At 40.4% G+C, this 19,629-nt stretch overlaps 2 protein-coding genes across 5 annotated transcripts; one reads left to right on the plus strand and one right to left on the minus strand.

Moving 5' to 3' along the window:
• Positions 1-502: 502 nt before the first annotated feature.
• On the minus strand, positions 503-12,022 carry znf366 (zinc finger protein 366). Of its 2 annotated transcripts, none has more exons than XM_085180198.1 (7): positions 11,934-12,022; positions 7,498-8,523; positions 6,941-7,108; positions 6,475-6,625; positions 5,792-5,983; positions 3,140-3,314; positions 503-3,044 (listed from the first exon to the last, which is right to left on the minus strand). In XM_085180198.1, exons 1-7 carry the CDS (start codon positions 12,005-12,007, stop codon positions 2,371-2,373), a joined length of 2,460 nt encoding a protein of 819 aa, XP_085036324.1. In that variant the 5' UTR covers positions 12,008-12,022; the 3' UTR covers positions 503-2,370. The 2 variants fall into 2 exon arrangements, with proteins under 2 accessions (XP_085036324.1, XP_085036323.1); XM_085180197.1 differs by having other exon boundaries at positions 507-3,044; positions 11,848-11,958.
• Positions 12,023-13,559: 1,537 nt separating this feature from the next.
• Positions 13,560-15,606, plus strand: LOC146506590 (isotocin-neurophysin IT 1). Of its 3 annotated transcripts, none has more exons than XM_085180203.1 (4): positions 13,560-13,718; positions 13,806-13,930; positions 14,213-14,417; positions 15,215-15,606. In XM_085180203.1, the coding sequence occupies exons 2-4, from the start codon at positions 13,811-13,813 to the stop codon at positions 15,358-15,360; spliced, it is 471 nt and encodes a 156-aa protein (XP_085036329.1). In that variant the 5' UTR covers positions 13,560-13,718; positions 13,806-13,810; the 3' UTR covers positions 15,361-15,606. The 3 variants fall into 3 exon arrangements, with proteins under 3 accessions (XP_085036329.1, XP_085036328.1, XP_085036330.1); XM_085180202.1 differs by having other exon boundaries at positions 13,575-13,718; positions 13,809-13,930; XM_085180204.1 differs by lacking the exon at positions 13,560-13,718 and having other exon boundaries at positions 13,726-13,930.
• The last annotated feature ends 4,023 nt before the right edge of the window (positions 15,607-19,629 follow it).

A 19,629-nucleotide genomic window follows, 5' to 3' on the forward strand; every position in this document is an offset into this window, starting at 1 on the left:
AAACATCATAACAATAATTTATTGGACTTAAGACAGATGACAACCCTAGCACAACCTACAGTATGGTTTGGGTAAAGCAACGTTTTGGAAAAATGGGAATAGGATTATCCTTATCAGGGTCATGGGGGGAGGGGAGCACTGGAGCCTATCCCAACTACCACAGGCTGAGAGGCGGTGTTCACCCTGGACAGTTCCAGCCAGCCTGGCTAACACAGAGAGAAAGATAACCATTTGCACTCACATTCACACCTATGAGTGCATTAGAATCACAAATTAACCTAACCCCACTAACTGCATGCCTTTAGACTGTGGGAGGAAGCCAGATTACCCAGACAAAAACAGAGAGCACATGCAAAGTCCACACAGAAAGGCCCTGGCCTGGTGATGGAGTCAAACTCAGGACCTTCTTGCTGGGAGGCGATAGTGCCGGACCACAGCGCTGCCCTGAATAATTTTCTATGTGTGTTAATTAGAATTAATATTTTCTATGTTCCCTGATTGCAAAGACCTGCGAAAACACATAAATTCTATTTTATAATTTTACACATTTATCTTGTAGAAAAACTGAGACGTGAACACTGACAGGAAGTGCAGTTTCACTCTTCCAGCCTGCAACAGAAGTGGGCTGAATGCGGCCCTCAAGGTAAAATGAGTTAGCCATCCCTGGCTTAGAGGGTTATTCCTGTTGGTCAACTACTCTCTTCTTCAGTTTATAGAGCATAGCACAAAGGTTGTGTGATTTGGCTGTCTCTGAGTAACCACTGAAGGCATGATGCTTATGGTCAGTGTTTTTACAGAACTCGAGCTGTTTTTTTGTTTTTAACCACGAGATTCATTTTCCCACCCGAGACGTATTTACCTGTTCTCCCCTGTGTCTGATTCATCTTTGGATTCTCATTGTCTCTCAACTTTCAGTTCACGAAAAAGTGATGGACTCAACGCGATCAACATGCTTTTTCAGAGGAGATTAGATAAAGAGGAGCTAACTGTGAACAGGAGATGGTGATACGGCCGACTCTCTGTGGTTTCTCTTCAGGCAAGTGGCTGGGACTGAAACATGTAGGTGAGGAAAGGAAAGAAGAGGAGGATGTGAGAACTTCCTCAAACTGTTAGCAGTTTCGCTCTTTTGGACACGGTGGTCGTCGCTGGTCAAAATAGAGAAGCTGCTGTTCTGCATTTCATCTGACAAGAAATGACTGTTTACCTGAACTGGCATGATTATATGAGATGTAGCCCACAGCACATACTGTGGACTAAAGCATAGTAAGTAATGTTTATAGTCACATTTTGCTAATTTCTTTATAATCCAGCAATCTTAAGTGCGAGTTATCCCACACAGCGCACTGTGCAATATTGCAATTTCCATTTTTTCATGTAGTATTTCTATTTTCAGTGAGACTTCTGCAACGAGGAGAAACAATGCTTTATTCTGAGTCATACAGACATATGAAGCCTTTGTCTGGGACACCCACTGTGTCCATCACTGCTGTTTGATCACAACCTAAAAGAGAGAAGGGGAGAGGTGTTTTCTCTTCCTCTTCCTCTGCTTTGAAAGAGAAGCAGGAGGAGAGAGGCAAGCTTTCTGAAACTCGCAGCAATCATTTCTCGCTCGGTATGTGCGAGACGGAGAGAATCGAAATTTAGCATCTGGGCTCATATGCTTTAAAAACATTTGCAGCGATGTTTATAAGGCATTTAGTGAGAAAAAGCATCAAGTTTGTGTATTCAAGCTTTTATTTCAGTATTTATTCATCAGAATCATATTCAGATCACCAACATTGCAATAAAACACAGAAATATCTCCAAAAAAGAGCATGTAGATTAAAAAAAACAATCGAGACATACATTGTAAAAAAACAAAATCATTTTAGCTTTTTTTTTTCAATTGTGTCTGTCAAAAACATTTTTCATCCAGTTTTTTGCTGACTTTTAGAACAATATCACACAAACAAGAGTAGAGCATGTACAATGGTGTGATCAGTAACACTTAAAATTTTCATATCACAGATTAGATTCTGAGTCAAAACAGAGTTACATATTTAAGAAACATTTCAAAATGATTTGTAAAAAACTAAAACATTAAATATCTGTTTGCATTTTATATACATCGCACGTTTCCAGCCAAAGCTTCTGTCAGTCACTATTAATGATAATTTGATATGTTTTTTACATGCAATATTCTTCACAGCTTGTATTTATTCTTGATTTTTTGCTCTGGTAATAAACAACAAGTTCATTCGCTGCTACTCACCACCCTTCCCTAATCAGAGATGTTTGGAAGCATACATATTGTCGTTGCCTTCCAAAACAACCACTTAGTTTTAAACAAGAAACAATGCTACACATTTAATTATCTTCTGAGTCTTTGACTCACTTTTCTTCATGTTTGTCTTCTTCACCGTTTGACCCGTAAACTCTTTGAGCAATGCGCTCATATATCTTTGTTTCTTCCACATCGATGGCTTTGTGAAAGTTATCCAACTTTTCTTTTCTTTGTTTTGGTTCATCTAGCTCTTGCTGATGTGCTTCTTCTTCTTCTGAGTCATATTCATATGACTGTCTACGGACCATTTTTTGGCGGCACACCTGCTCACCTAATTCTGCATCTGATTCATAGGATGTCTCGGACTCCAATAGCTGCACCTTGTTACCTCTGGGAACTTTAGATTGACCTTCTGCTCCTGACTCCCTCTCAAACGTCTCATCCTCTAAACTTTCCTGGTACTTCTGCTGTTTCTGTCTCTTGCCTTCCCTCGGTTCACCAGGGGATCCCTGCCTTCTTTCCTCCAGCTCGGGCATGTACTGATCACCTGCTGGCTCGTGGTGGTCTACTTCAGGGCTGTACTGGCTCCTTCTGTACAAACTCTCCTCATCCTCCTCCTCCTGACAGGAGCTTCCCGGGATGCTCTCACCATCAGACTGGGAGAGACGGAGGCTGGGCAGACCCGGGGGTTTCTGGGAGAGGTCAAACGGTTCCTCTTGGCTGAAGTGGGTGAGGAGGTCCATCGGGCTGGTCAGACAGAAACGTCCTCTTTGCCTAAATACTGAAATCACAGGGAGAAAAAAAAAGTTACATTTAACAACAAATTTTACTAAAATACAAAACAATATACATCATCAGCAGTGTGTGCCCACTTACGTCTCTCATCCAGGCCTCTGTCCATGACACCATGTTTAACCTTCATGTGTCTGGTGAGGTTCCCCTTCAGTGTGAACTTGCTCTGGCAGTATAGGCATTTGAAGGGTTTGCTGTCTGAGTGGAGATGCATGTGGCCCATTAGGTTGTGCATCCTGTTGAATTCTTTCCCACAAAGCTGAAAGAGAAGAGAGAGAATACATGTCCAGATATTAGGAACCCATTAAGACCTCGGGTTTAATTTGACACATTATTAACAGTAATGCATAGGCTATGCATCCTGAATCATTCGCAAGGTTTCTCAGGTAAGTACATTTTAATCTCTTGCTTTTATTTCAAGTCATTAAAAAAAATAAGTGAATATTATGTTAACAACCAATCCAGTTGCCCATTTTCTGGCTTGAAAAGTGAAAAGGCCAAGATATTTTTGTATTAAAATTTCCATGTTATCAATACAATGTAAAATTCTGAATTAGAATTTTTGCTACAATTTGAATAATATAAACACACACAAGCATTAATACCTTACAAACCTTAAAAACTATCTGCAATAAAAATAATATTTTAAGCTCATTTGTAACAGCTGCAGCGGTCAGATGAATGGAGTGATTAAAAACAAAGCATATTTCTCTGATTCAAATTCAAAGTGTAAGAATCGAGTATTAAAGGTGATACTCTAGCTTTTCATCAGTGGCTGTAATAAACACTGTGTCCACATCCAACAATAACAGGCAAGCCCTAATTACCTGTTATTTTTCTCTCTCTACCAGATCTCCTTTGTTAGATGACTAATTTTCTCAGATGCTGAGTTGCAGAGTTTACACGTAATCATGAATGAATGCGAAGTCTTTCAGACATGCATACATACACACATTCCTTCTCCCTCCTTCTATAGTTATTTTCCTCGTTTCCTCTCTGTCTTCCCCCCTCACACACAAGCAAGGACACACACACACACAAGAAAAACAGAAAGAAAAAGACAGAGAGAGAGAGAGAGGAAGCAACACTGAGACATGGCCAGGAGGAGAACAGGGAAGGGCAACTCCTGTGCTGTCCTTCCTCTGCATTCTTTTTTATTAGGGTGGTCCTTTCCTTCAGGAGGAGAGAGGGACTGTAAACTGTCCAAGAGGACCGTGAGAAAACAGGAAGCTGCCTCCAGCAGCAGAGAAAGCGAGATGAAATCTATTTGCGGGGCTTGTTCTCCGGGGAGGCCAGCGGGCCATTGTTAGAGAGGCAGTTTGTGCGGCGATATCCTTCCTATGGACAAGGAGGCTCCCACTCCCATAAGCCTCTCTGCTATCTGGTCATCGTCTCAGTCCTCAAGTTGTACCAAAAAACCAAGGTCAAAACAGACAAATTCTTTAACAGCAGCTGCCACTACAAATTACAAGTCTGGTTCCTGGCTGTGATTATCAAGACTTGGTTTGTGTAGCTTGCAAAAAGGGAGACACTTGCATTTTAGATGCCTTTATTTACTCCTTATAGTAAAATAACTGAGTATTAAAGGCATAAAATGAAACTGAAATAGCAACAAGACCTGTAGCTAACAATGACCTGCTGCTTCTCATCTTACTACAGTTCGTGCCTTCTACTGATTACCAGTGAAAGTATGTATTTGCTTTATATGTAAATAAATATATATGTTTTACAGCTTGCATTTTTCTAACAGCTGTTTTATGTTTATAAGGCCCATCTACGATGTCATGATTTGTGCATTCCTGTAAATGTAATAATAAAATAACATTTTGTGCATTACACACGTGTCTAGCTCATTAACTTAGCTTAGCAAGAAGAGTGGAAATAGCTATCCTCACTCTGCCCCCCAAAAATGTTCCACATCAAGCCCTTTGCTACATGGGATTACATTTCAGTGTGATAAGATAAATATCAAACTTTATAAGTCACAGTAGATGGATTTTACTGCTTTCAGACATACCTGGCAAACTGTTTTGCTTCATTTTCTCTTTTTGTTGGAGGCTTAAACTGTGGTTTAGTGGTTGCTAACAGCAATTTCATAATGATATCCTACAAATGTGATGTTACACTTTTACCAGTTTGCCCTTTAGAGCAACACTGCTGAAAACTAGCTCAGTCATATGGTGTAGAAACACTGTGGCTAGATTTTGTTGTGATAGGGCAGGAAAGGGCTAGTTTTTTGTCATACTGATAATCCTGTCTTCACTTGGGTTGCCAGTTCTGTGGTTTTCCTGCTGAGGGGAGTGACTTTTTTCTGTGCAATTTACAGACTGTGGGTATTTTTTCTATACTTCAGGAAAAAATAAGAGTATCTCTATAATTAAAAATTTTTATTTAAATGAAATAATTGATTCCTGCCAAACCGACTTCATGGACGCACATATGGACACAAAATGTGCCATACTGACCTCCAACACCTCCAGTTACTAACTGAATACAGAGCAGGTTTTGACTGGCCAGGGAAAGATTCGGGTCATGTAAGTTAAATTACAAATTTATATTCTTCTTCTCCTATGGACTTTGTCACTCCATAATGAGATCCCCTGACAGCGCAGACATGAGTCATACTTACTGAGGCCACTAACGTGCTTTGTCATTCGAACACGTGAACCTTTGGGAAATTTGCTGTACAGAAGGCCAAAAGAAAGAGCCACATCTCACATGCCAAACTCGACCAACCTTGCATTTATAGGGCTTGATGTCCGAGTGGACGATCATGTGAGCCTTCAGAGTCTGTTTCTGGACGAAACTCTTAAAGCACATGTGGCACTGGTAGGCCCGAATGTTGGTGTGGATGAGGACGTGACGCTTCATGTTGGCCAACAGGGTGAATTCACGACCACAGATGCGACACTTGTGCTCCTTCACCCCCTGAAGAACAAGATAACGTGGAAGTAGTGGTGTGAGAAAGACGAGTCATTCTTCTGGTTTGCTTTAGAGAGGCCAGATCGTCCCCTGATAACAAATATGCCAGGCAGTGCCAGTGGAAATGCATTTAAATTTATTTACGAAATATAAAATATCTATTTGATAAAACTATCGCTGCTACAGTTGTAAATATAATGGTATAAACAATAAGTTGTGCATTTTAGAGCTTGAGCATGCTAATACAGGACTTGTATAAACGGTTTGTGGAGTCAGGTGGTTTATCTAAACTCTAATGCTACTAAAGAATAAAAATTTGATGTTAAGCAGTTAAAAGTAGCTGCAGGCAAAATTCAAGAGGAAACTGCTTCATGGCTGATATTTTTACTATCCAAAATGTAAATTGGGCAAGCTGATAATTCTTGGATGCCATTAAAAAACAAGAGAGAAAAAAAACTTTAAAATTTCATTTTTTAATCCTTTTGTTATACACCTACTTTATGAGTGAGCGTGTGCTGTTTCAGGTGGTGCGACTGGATGAACTCCATCCCACACTCACTGCAGATATACGGTCTGATGTCTTTGTGTTTCATCATGTGGTTCTGAAGCTGACTGGGATACTGGAAAGTCTTCTGGCACTCTGTACACCTGCACACACAGCAACCAACATTTGCAGTTAGCCTGCTGGAATGTCTCAACAATGTGGGAAATGCATATATAAAAATGCACTTTTGTGCCAGGAGTTCCACGAATAATTAATATTGCTCAGAAAATCTGAGGCCATAGCCAGCAAGAGGTTAGCCTAATTTAAAATTTTAAAAATAAAATCTATTTCTTGGAAAGAATTAGTGGATGTCCTCAATAGGTGGAGCTTGAGCTGCTGTGCTAAGCCAACTAACTGCTTACTTTAAACAATAACAAGAATATGAACATAAGAATATGAAAGGAAGGAAATGAGCTCACCTGTACAATGTGGGACCTCGGTGGACGGTCAGGTGCCTCTTTAGCTGTGCCAGTGTGGGGAAGTCTAGACCACACTCCACACATACATTCTCTTGACCTTTTTCATGCTTCAGCTCGTGGGCTCGAAGCTCGCTGGGATAAGCGAAACCTCGACCGCACACACTGCAGCTGGAGGTGCAGAAAAAGTGTGAATGAGCAGGAAATCTAGGCATTAAACAGCAGAAACTCTATATAATGTATTGGAATGAGTGGAAATGAAAGTAAAGCTGGTGTAAAGCTGTTAAAAAGTAGATTATAAGCCTAATTCTACACAGGAGGCCACTCCACAGGCTGACAAATAGTCCAACTGCATGGAAGTCTAAGGGGAAGGGAACTCAACTGCTAAGGTGATTTGTGACCTCAGAAGGTTAGGGTTAGCTTGCGATCGACATCTGTTTGGTTTCACCCCTTATTCATTACCTCCAGCTTCAGAACACCAAGATGGTGACTGCCAAGATACTCAACATCACGATGGCTACCTCTACCTCTTTGACATATTGTATGTAAAAATAATTTACCTGTATGGCTTCACGTCACTGTGCTGCATCATGTGTCTCTTCAGGTGGCTGGTCTGGGTGAAGGCCTTGTGGCACACCTGGCACTTGTGGGGCCTCATTCCCTGGTGTGTGAGTAGGTGTGTATGCAGGTGGCTCAGCTGCTTAAATAGCTTCCCACACAGGTGACATCCGTGTGGTTTGATGCCGTTGTGACCCAGGATGTGTGTGACCAGGTTATACTTGGATGTGTAGGACTTCTCACACATTCGACACTTCCATCTCTTCTGGTCTCCGCCAACGTCCACATAGTAGCTGTCATCTACGTGAACATTGAGACCGAGCTTCTCAGCGCTGCTCGTACCACTTCGAGGAGCTCCTTCACAGGCGCTATGACTGGGGCGGAGGTCCTCTCTGGGGTAGAAACCACCAGGGGGGTGGTGCATGATAGGGCCAGGCATAAAGAAGGGGTAAGGGAGAAGGCTGTGGTGGAGAGGTGGGAAGTAGGGAGGGTGAAGAAGCAGAGGAGAGGGTGGCCAGATGGGGGAAGGACTGAGTGGCTCCTGTTTTACCTGCACAGGAAAATTCACATCTGAGGGTCTGTGTTGAAGCTGCAGGCTGTTGAGCTCGATCATGCCAGGGATGGGTTTTGGAGATGGAAAAGGACGAGGTGGGAGGGAAAAGGGAATGAGCGGCAGGTCCACTGTCTTCTTACTGCGGCTTTCTTCTGCCTCTTCTGCCTCCTTCTCAGGAGATTCACCTCCCTCATGGCCATCCACTTTTAAGGGAGTCCTTTTGCGTTTTTGGGATCCTTCTTTGAGGGTGTAACTGGGGCCAAGCATGGGAAAGAAAACAGGTGGACTAAAAGCACTGTAGGCATCTCTGGTGGGTGATATGCTGGGATATCTAGCAGGAGAAAATTTGGGGGGCTGAATAAAGAGTGGAGCTGGGCTTAGGTAGAAACTGCGCTGAGATGTTTGTCTTAGCTCTTCTCGGAGGGGAGGACTTCTTCGTGGTGAGATGCTTACTCTATCTTTTTCCATCTTCTTTCTGCATGAAAAAGGAAAAGAAGTTGTTAAATATCTCCAGTAAAACAGGGAAGAAAGTATTTAATCATTCTTTTACTAGAGGGAGTCTGTTAAAACTACTTGTGAGCTTACAAAGCCCACTTTATGATGCAGAAGGCAAGCAAGACATGACATAAAAATAAAGGGCTTTTTAGTTCTTCATATAAAATGTGGATCTTTGAAGTTTTCCTTTTAACTTTTGAGTGAGCCTGACAGTTTCATCATAATCACACAGAAAAACTGAAGCATCAAAAACTATCCCAATACTTTATCCAGTGTAAAATGAATTTTCTTTCAGGAATTTACAAGAGTAAACGTCAGGAATTGACTGGTTTAAAGAAGAGTAACAGTAACACGAAGCAAGTCCTGAAACCAGAACCAACTTCGAGTGATTACATGTATTTTCTTCTGCTGCCTTCAAATAATGTGCAATTACACTTGCATCTGTTCTATCCTCGCTATATTTGTTAGAAACTAACACGAACAACCAGTACTAATATCAATGTCACCAACCACAGTAGAATGCAAGTCAGCAACATTGGTGTGACATCAGTGATACTTGTAACATTTACAATTGCAGGCACTATGTCTGTCTGTGGTGATGACAAGGGTGATGAGAAAATAGAAATATTTGACTAAAACTACATTTAAAATGACATTTCAAAATTTCAAAAAACAATATTAGTCCAACTACTGACAGAAAGAAAGTGTCAGGTTTTTTTTTGTGCAATACATGTGTCATGCATTATATCATACACATACATTTTTTATATATTTCCCTTCTGGTTCTTTTAAATAAATATATTAATATGTTCTTCACATGATCCTTTTGTGTTATTATTGGTAGGATCTATTAATATCTGTGATGTCTATTAATGTATGTCAGGTTAGAAATTGTTCTGTCATCGTATCGTCTGTGCATTTGAGTTAAATGTACTTTTAACTCAGTTCACAGAATCAAAATCTAGTTGGTTCTGGAATAGTCGCCAATGTTTCTGGAAAAATCAAAAGAGATGTTTGCCTTGAATACACAGATTGCCTGATATCAAAATAAATTTGAAAGTACAAAGGCTGAACATTTTTTTAAAGTTACATTTTTAGTTAGTAAGGTGATTACTTTGAAGATTGCTTCTGTTTCAGATTTACCCAGTTAGTATGATGTATTTTTTCAGTGTTACATTTTCCACCCTCTTCTGTTACTATTTCCCACATCAAGGGCTCAGCTGTAAAACTCTGGTTTCTTGCATTAAAATAGGCATTTTAGCCCTGTTCCCATTATTGACAAGATATCAGTTGTACTATTAGTTGGTGCACATCTGTGTTTTGTCTATCAGCAGATGACAAGTGTATTTCAATTAGCCTGTGAGGAAAATGTTTTTAAAAAATATATTACATTTGTCCCCAGTATCCACTAGTTTCACACATTAACACATATTTAATGGGACTCTTTATACACTTAAAATTTTATAAGAATGACACAATCAGAAATAACTGCTACTGACTACACAAAAAATGCATCCATCTTATCATGCTTTCTTGACATTGATGGGGAAAAACATCATGAATGTGAAGAAAGGACTTAGCAAAAAACAACGTGGCGCAAAAACAAGCTGGTTAAACCTCAGAAATCTCAAGCAGGAACTCATATCTATGAGGGGCATTGCCATTTTGCAAAATAATACACTGTGAATGACTGGTTTGAAAATCAGTACTATACTTTCCATCATATGCATTTATTTTAATTCTTAATTTGAAAAATAGCAAGTAGCTACACCTGTCCAATAAAATCTATACAAATAAGGAAGTAAATAAACTATAAATACCTCACATTTGCTTTCACGTTCAGTTCTTGGATGTGTTTACTTTCCACCACTGCTTACATATACTTCCAGTTGTAACATTTGGAGAAAGACTTGACAAAAGTGCATCAAATGAAACTCTGTCCTGTTTCTATTTATGACATGAAACCACTTCTCTGAAGATTCCTGTGGAAGGAATGCAAGCGGACACACGCATGCACGGTGTGGCGTTGACACCCACACCTTTCAGGTTTCAACCTGAAACCTTTCACTTCTTCGTTTCTCACAGGTCTTCTCCTTGTCTGAAACCAGGAAGTTATCTGTGAGAAGTTCGCCTCTACCTCCTGGCCCCTTTTCGCTTCTCCATCTATTTTTCTCTGTGCTCTTCATCCTTCTTTTTTTTCTTTTTTTTTTGGGGGGGGGACTGATAGCCAGGAAGAGCTTCCTCTTTTCTCCTTTACTGGAGTTCAGTTAAGCAAAATCACAAAATTGAAGTTTGCATCTGTATGATATAGAAATATAGAATAGATGATTGTAATGGATGTAAAGATGAAGATAGTCAGAGGGGAACTATCTTACTTCTGCATGACATTCAAAATAGTGGTGCAGATTAATTCTATTCCTGTTAACACTGCAGTGCTTATCAGTGAGAAACTGCTGAGACCTGTACCAGTCCACTGCTTGCATGACTACAGTTTCCACTTCATGTCTGTCACAGGTTACATACCTGTTGGCTTTTTAAATGTAAACATTTTAAAAATACCCAAGGCTTCAATTTATGATTGAACACCTGCTACAGTTTCCAGAAATTAAAGGAGACGTCTTACATTTTCTCATTTTTTCTGGCAAACACTAAAAAAATTGTAGTAACGCAAGTCAAAGAAAAAAATAGCAAAAGCTCGTAATGTGGAGGTTGTAATTCCATCACATTTTGGCATTTTTGCTTTTCAAACATTTTAACTGATGAATTGAAAGCAAATGCTCAACATCTGCATCCAGCTTTGCATGCATTCTTTCAACACAAACGTCATAAAAGCTAATGTGACAATGAAATGAAAACCAGTGAAACTTTGACATTTAAATCCACCTGAACAAATAATTAGCATTTTACTTCTGGAAAAACATTAAAATGACACATTTCTACCAGTAAATTTCCCTTTCACAGATACATGGATGGAAATTCATAAAAATCAATCTACAGGAATAAAAAAAAACAACAACAACAAGATGCCAAATGCAAAAACTGGATTTTTCTGCCTCTTTCCAGGATTTTCAAAGAGCCCTAGATGCCTGCTGAAGTTTTGGGTCTCTCCTGGACATTGTCCTGCTCTTTTATCCTCTTCACTTCTCTTAGTTAAGTTGCTCTGTGCAGAAACCCCAGCCTGTCCTTGCCACACCGCGCATTCCAAACAATCCATTAGACCCGAAGCCCCTCCTCATGTGCCAGTCAGTGCCATGTAAGTGTGTGCTGTGTGCGGTTGCAGCATATGTCTGCGTGTGTAACTTACCAGCTGAGTGTAGCAGAGTGTGTGTGTGTGTGTGTTTTCTCTGTGATGCTGGGGCTGAAGTGCTGCTGCAGTAGCTGCTGTTGTACCTGTGCCTCTCTTCTCTCCCTCCTGTTCGCACTGCAACTCTCCTGACAATGAGCCGCCTGTCCACGGATAGCATTTGAACTGACTTAAGAAAGAGAACAGGAACAATCACTTTGTTCTCATTTTTCAGATGAGTACCTTCGGAGAGAAGGAAGGAAGGGAGGGGAGAGGAAGTCAACAAGCCTAGTGCCTTCCTGCAGAAAAATAAGGAAACACTAGATAGACATCTCTATTTCTCTATGAAATAGGGATTTGCATAGCCTTTGGAGGAATGTGGGGAGGAGGGTGCTGATGTTTCACTTGAAAACAGCACAATTTCTAGGTTTAATAGCTGCAAAGTGACATGTCATGATGGAAGATAGCAATGCTTTCCATTAATCCAGCTCAAGGAGATGTATCTTAATACTGGCTGTTTTCATATTTATAAGAAAATAAGTATCATTTTTTTTAGATAAAATAGGACATTTCTTGAGCTTATGAAATAAATATTGTCAAAAGTTCTTGATTGTTATGTACATGTTCATCACAGAGGGGCCAATAGCCAGGGAGACACTGCAATGTGTAATATATCACATTACAGGAGAAAAAAACCAAGCATGTGAGACATGATGTGTTTTATTCCCTTTTTTCTTTTTCTTTTTGAAATTGTATTTTTTCATGCATTGTGTGCGTTGCTCTGGTTATCAATTGCAGGATCACCTTAATCAGTATTCCCATTATTTTCTCCACTTCCCACAAAACACGTGGCAGATGGAAACAGCAGCAATGAAAAATGTACAAATAGATGACATGCGTCAGCACAGCCACTAGGAGGCAAGAGTGGCCTGTCTGTCTACAATGCCACTTTATTGTCCTGCTTGTCATCATATAGCGTTTGTAGCTACCTGTCTCTGGTTGTGAAATCTGAGTAAATTAACATCCCACGCGTCTCTGTTGGCACAGAAGTTTTTGAACAACGACGATGTTAGCAGCTCTTTAATTGAGATGAGGTGGCAGTTAGTAAATCAGGAGGGAGCTGCAGTAATTGAGCTCATATTATTGAAACGGTGAAACTGTCTTTTATGAGATGTGGCCAATCATTAGCTGTGTTAATTAGCTCATGAGACCAATTAACCTCGGCCCTGGACAATGTGTGCATCAATTCCTCTGAGGAATTAAGGACTTTATTAATAGAAAGGGAAATTTTCAGGTGTGCGTATGTGTGTATATACGTTTGTGGGTATGTGTGTTTCTTGCTTTGTTGTTGAGTTTGTTTACAAGCTCTGCAAAAAGCATTGCTTACCGACATGGTGGCTCAGCAGGCCAGAAATGTTCTTTGAAACCAGCTTTTTCACTCTCTCCTGACCTCCCAGGGGTAGTAATAAAAAGTTGAATCCTTAAAATTAACTTTTTTTGTTCTTAAAAGAAATTTAATTGGTGCTACCCTATTGTCCAGTCGCGCTTTGAATAATTTCATCGCTGCCTGCTCTTCTTGACCTCTCTGACTTTCCTAACATCTCTAACATGCACGGACACGCAGCAGGAGCCCTTAACTAATGATCTCCAATAGGAAGAAGCAAACCAGGCCACACAATTACCAGGCCCTTTGACCTGGCCCACACAGTGGTCAGCTTCATCTGCTAAGGTGATTAAAAAGGCCTCATTAAGGATTTCTAAGTGGCTTTTAAGTTTCTGTGTCACTCTCAAAAGGTGCTTTGGAAGTATATAAGACACACCAGCAACACCGTATGACACAGAGAAGTCAGCAGTCATCCAAGAGCAACCTAAAGAGGAACTTGAGCTAACAAGTGTGTACATTTGCTCTCTGTGAAGCGTGGATTTTGTGGTCAGCCTTACTAAGTGTTTTTTTCTCTGTTTTTCTCTTCCATTCTTAGCAGAAATGACCGGAGCTGCTGTGTCTGTGTGCCTGCTTTTTCTCCTGTCTGTATGTTCAGCGTGTTACATCTCCAACTGCCCTATCGGAGGAAAAAGGTCCATAATGGATGCACCGCTGCGCAAGGTGAGCTCAATCAGTCAGCCAATAGTTCTTTAACTTTGCAGCTTTTGAAGCTTCTGACAATATTATTAGCAAACTGGCACATGTTTCTCTTCATTCATTTATTCAGATAATGCAAAGCCTAAAGAGAGATTTAGGAGACATGCATGTGAAAAACTTGGGTCAGGGGCCAAAACCATCAGAAAGAAAATACAAACTGAGAAAGCCTAAAAATGCTTTATAAGGTAGTAAATTATGGTGACGTTCAAAGCAACACCAAAAATAATCATCTGTTTCAACCTCTAGTGCATGTCATGTGGCCCCGGAGACAGAGGCCGCTGCTTCGGGCCAAGTATCTGCTGCGGGGAAGGTCTTGGTTGCCTGCTCGGCTCCCCGGAAACAGCTCACTGTGTGGAGGAGAACTACCTGCTCACCCCCTGCCAGGCAGGAGGACGACCCTGTGGTTCTGAAGGAGGACGCTGCGCTGCTTCAGGACTCTGCTGTGATGCAGGTCAGAAAATCCTGATGTAAATATAAGCAGTAGTAAAAGGAGTATTTTAGTCCTTTATTGAAGTAATTAATACCACTACCATTTGCAGAATACTTAATAAAAATAATCCTGCAAGCTAAAGCAAATAGCAGAGAACTACTACATTAGCAATATTTGCTTAAAGTACAAGAAAGCAAAGTTTATAGTTTAAGCTGATCAGTCAAGCTGATTGTCATTATTATATTTACAGCTGGGTGGCTTGTTCAGTATTCTGTGTAAGCATACATCCTATTTTATAAGCTTATTACATCTGACTTGATAAAGGCACAGTATCTAGAGTAAACAACATGAAGTAAAAAGTATAAATTTTCCTCTAAAATGTAGTGAAGTACAATTATAAAGTGCTATAACATTGAAAAACTCCAGTGAGGGTTATCAAGTACAAGCACTTGATTGATTCATAAAAGTGTGCAGTCTCTATTCCGGTCCAAGGTTCAGCATAGCTAAACCTGCACAAGTCACAGATTCTCTAGTGTAAACATGATGACTTTCATCCAAACCTGAAGTTGTAATCATTGTTGTTTTTTTGTTATTTTGTATAATGTAAGGAATAATGCAAGAATTATAAATCTTATTCCTAATAGAGCTCTGCATGCTTTAGTATACTACTTTGGTCATGATCACCTAATTTACCCTACCCTGCTCTTTAAGGGTCCATGAATACAGGTCACAAAGACTGATAACAACAGATCATAAAGTGTAGACGATGACCATTTTTGGTAATAACTCCTTCTGGTTTGTTCTTAACCCTGCCTCAGAGAGCTGCACCACAGATCAATCCTGCCTTATCGAGGAGGAAGGAGATGAACAAACCAGCCAGTTCGATGGCAGCGACCCCGGTGACATCATCCTCAGGCTCCTGCATTTGGCTGGCCACAGTTCTCCTCATCGAGTCCACCAATGAGCTGCTCTTGACGTCAAGGTCTCACTGCAAGCTCTCGAGCTGTAGGGATTAAATGGGACTTGTAGTTCACATAGTTGTGTTTTTATGTTTGTTGTCATGATGCTGGTTTTGCTCTTTTTCCCTGCAGTACTTCTGTAGAGTGCCTTTGTCAATATAGCCTATTTTTATGTATGAAATTAGGGGTGAATACTTGTTGTGGTCATCCTGTTATCTGCATGTTGAAATAAAGTTTGAAGAGAGTATAAAGTGCTGTCGTTTTTCCTGACCTGATTAAGTCTTGTGTGTAAAATTACAGTATTTCAAACCTTCCAAATACTTTTCCTTATAAGACAGCTTCAATCAATCAATCAATCTTTATTTATAAAGCACTTTTCATACAAAAAGAAAATGTAGCACAAAGTGCTTTACATGGTTAAAACACACACGCACTTAAAAAGTAAAATTGGACTGGGTACGCATGAGCCAAGTGAGGAAACACTATCATGGGGAGCCGTCTGCACCGGAAGCCGGTCACAGACCGCAGCCTCCAGGCTGGGCACACAGCAGGAGGGAGGCAAAGAAGCCCCCCAGCCAGGCTGAGAGGACCCCCAGAGCCCCAGCAGCCACGGTCGATCACAGCCCCGGTGCAGAGAGCGCCCTCTGAGGAAACACTGGAGATATGACCTAATAAGAGTATATACTGGGTAAAAAGATAAAATAAATAAGAACGGGATACAATATAAATATAAATATAAATAGAGTAAGAAGATTAAAAAATGAATAAGAATAAAATCAATAAATATTAGGTAAAACCTAAATTAACAATAGAATAACAGGATAGAATAAATAAGCGTAAAATAAATAAACGTTAAGTAAAAGCCAAATTAAAAAGGTGGGTCTTGAGCCTGTTCTTAAAAACATGTACGTTCTCTGCGGCCCTGAGCTCCTCCGGCAGGCTGTTCCACAGACGAGGACCATACCACTGAAAAGCTGCCTCTCCATGAGTATGTGTCCTGACTTTAGGGACAATCAAAAGGCCAGTACCAGAGGACCTCAAGGTCTGCGAGGGTTCATATGGTAAAAGCAGATCTGAGAGATAAGAAGGCCCAAGACCATTAAGACATTTAAAAACCAATAAAAGAACTTTAAAATCGATCCTGAAACACACGGGGAGCCAGTGCAGCGATTCTAAAACCGGTGTAATGTGGGCCCGCCCTCTGGTCTTCGTCAGCACACGAGCTGCAGAGTTTTGTAATAGTTGTAAAGTTGAAATATTCTTTTTAGGAAGACCAGAGAGCAGGGCATTACAGTAATCAATGCGACTGGTAATAAAAGCATGCATCAACATCTCCGTGTTGGCCCGAGAGAGAATAGGGCGGACTCTGGCTATATTTTTTAGATGATAAAATCCAATTTTGGTTACATGTTTAATATGTGGGATAAAACCAAGCTCAGAGTCAAAAATAACACCCAGGTTTTTCACTTGTAGCGAAGGACATAGTGAAAATGCCTGTAATTTAGACAAGAGTTTCTCTCTCTGAGCCTCAGGACCGACGATTAAAACTTCAGTTTTGTCCTGGTTAAGCTGTAAAAAGTTTTCTGCCATCCAAGATCTTATATCTAAAATACAGTTAAAAAGGGCATCCATTGGTCTGGTGTCATCAGGAGACATGGAAATGTACAGCTGAGTGTCATCAGCGTAACTGTGGAAGTTCACTCCATGCCTCCTGATGACACCGCCGAGAGGGAGCATATACAAATTAAAAAGTACAGGGCCTAAAACTGACCCTTGAGGCACACCACATGTCATTTTATGGATCTTAGAGGAGCATGTATCCATACTCACCATAAAAGTTCTGTCTGAGAGATAGGAAGTGAACCATTTGTGTACAGCACCAGAGAGGCCCACCATGTGTTTCAGTCTGTTTAAAAGAATAGCGTGGTCTACTGTATCAAAGGCTGCGCTTAGATCCAGTAGCACCAGGACTGAGAGCTTTTGGGAGTCCCAGTTACATCTAAGATCATTTAAAACTTTTAGGAGAGCAGTCTCTGTGCTGTGGTTCACCTTAAATCCAGACTGGAATATCTCCAGGATCTGTCTATCACTCAAAAAGTCATTAATCTGAGTAAAAACAAGTTTTTCTAAAATTTTACTTAAAAATGGTAAGTTGGATACAGGTCTGTAGTTATTAAAATCATTACAATCCAAATTGCTCTTCTTCAGAAGGGGCCTCACCACCGCCGTTTTAAAGGCAGCAGGGAAGACACCCAACTGAAGAGAGCAATTCATCATGCATAAAAGCTCAGCTTCAAAAGATCCATAAAGTGTTTTAAAGAGTGAAGAAGGGATTGGATCTAAAAGACATGTGGTGGGTCTCACTGTGGAGAAAGCTTTCTTAAGGTTCTCAGCATTAACCAGGACAAAGCTGTCCAGTGTCTCCTCGGGTACAATCGAGTCCTCAGATGTGTTTAAAATCATATCGCGAGAAGATAAAATATCAGATCTGATGGCACTGATTTTTCCCCTGAAGTGGTCTGCAAACTGCTCACAGAGCGAGTCTGTGGGGGTTCTGTGAGAGCTGTTAAAATCAGGGTTAAATAAATGATCTATGGTGGAAAAGAGGACCTTGGGATTATTTTTGTTATTACTGATTATTTTGGCAAAGTATGAATTTCTTGAATTCCTTAATATATTATTGTACATTTTAAGTTGCTCGCAAAATATTTCATGGTTGATTGTATTTTTATTTTTCCTCCATCTCCTTTCTGCTGCCCTGCAATTTCTTTTGAATTTTTTGACTTCTTCGTTTCTCCAGGGTGATGCATGTTTTACGTTAATCTTTTTGGTGGTGAGTGGAGCAACGGAGTCAAGGCTTTTCTTCAGTTTGCTGTTAAAATGACTAAAAATAAAATCACAGGGTGCAGGTAAAATCACAGGGGGGCATTCGTCTAAAACCCTGGTAAAATTTGCAGCCACTTCAGAGGTTAGATAGCGCCTCCTCACAGTTCGCACTGAGGTCTCCCGCTGAATAAAACCGGTGATGTTAAAAAACACACAGTAGTGGTCAGAGACAGCCAAGTCAACAACAGAGGACACACTGGCGGACAGCCCATGGGTGATGACCAGGTCCAGGGTGTGTCCTTTGTTGTGAGTCGGCTGCGTGACGTGCTGGGTAAAATCCAAACAATGAAGAATGTTTAAGAATTCTTTTGATGCAGGGTCAGAAGGATTATCTATGTGCAGGTTAAAATCACCGGTTAAAATTATCATATTATATTTTAAATGTATGTTTGTTAAAAATTCTGAGAATTCCTTGATAAAAGCAGCACTGTCTTTAGGTGGTCTATAAATTGTGACAGATAAAACTGGAGGGCTGCTGAAAACAATAGCATGGAATTCGAAAGTGATAAAATGATCAAATAAAATGTGTTTGGTGGTGAGTGTGTTGTTGGCTAAAGATGCAGTCCCACCACCTCTCTTACCACTTCTAATAGAGAAAGAGAAATTAAAATTTGGTGGGGAGGCCTCAGTGAGAACAACTGGTGCATCCGAACCCAGCCATGTTTCAGTTAAAAATAAACAGTCAAGTTTATTATCTAAAATTAAATCATTAATAATAAAAGACTTGTTCAACAGAGAGCGGACATTTAAAAGTGCCATACTGATTGAGACCGGTGGATTTTTGACAACAGAGTTGAATGGATGTTGACATTTTTGAAGAGGCCGGAGGTTATTAATGTTTTTGGAGTTACTGGATTTATGATAATTCTGTTGCTCTCTGTTTGTGATTATAACGGGTATTGTGTTGACTATGGGAGAGAAAGGTCCGAGTCCAGAGTTTTGTGTATTACTGTTAAAAGTGGAACAAATATAGGAGCTGGGACCAGGGCTTGAACCGTATTAGGGCACTGTGTTTGGCAAACAAATATACAAAGCCCACAAGAGTCTTTATCTTTCAGATAATCCTCCAAAGAATCTCTGGCAAATTCAAATGATCCCCACATGATGGTGTGTATGTGTTTTTGTGGCAACTCTGGTGACACAATATCCCTGTTGCAACAGTTGGGACTATTATCTCATAGGCTGTTCACCTTTGATCCAATTTTGTTTTGGTTAACTTTGCAGTCAGTCCGCTTTGGTTCTCTGTGTCCTTCTATGGGCATGCATAGAAGGGCACAGAGCATGCAACAAAGCAGTAAACAAATAAACACAGCATGCTGAAGACTTATCTCTCTGCCCGCCCATCTTTTGCGAGCACACCTGAAAGTAGTGAAGTAGGGACTTTCCTT

The sequence above is a fragment of the Neolamprologus multifasciatus genome, chromosome 12 (genome assembly GCF_963576455.1).
Source record: "Neolamprologus multifasciatus chromosome 12, fNeoMul1.2, whole genome shotgun sequence".
Classification (NCBI taxonomy): Eukaryota; Metazoa; Chordata; class Actinopteri; order Cichliformes; family Cichlidae; genus Neolamprologus; species Neolamprologus multifasciatus.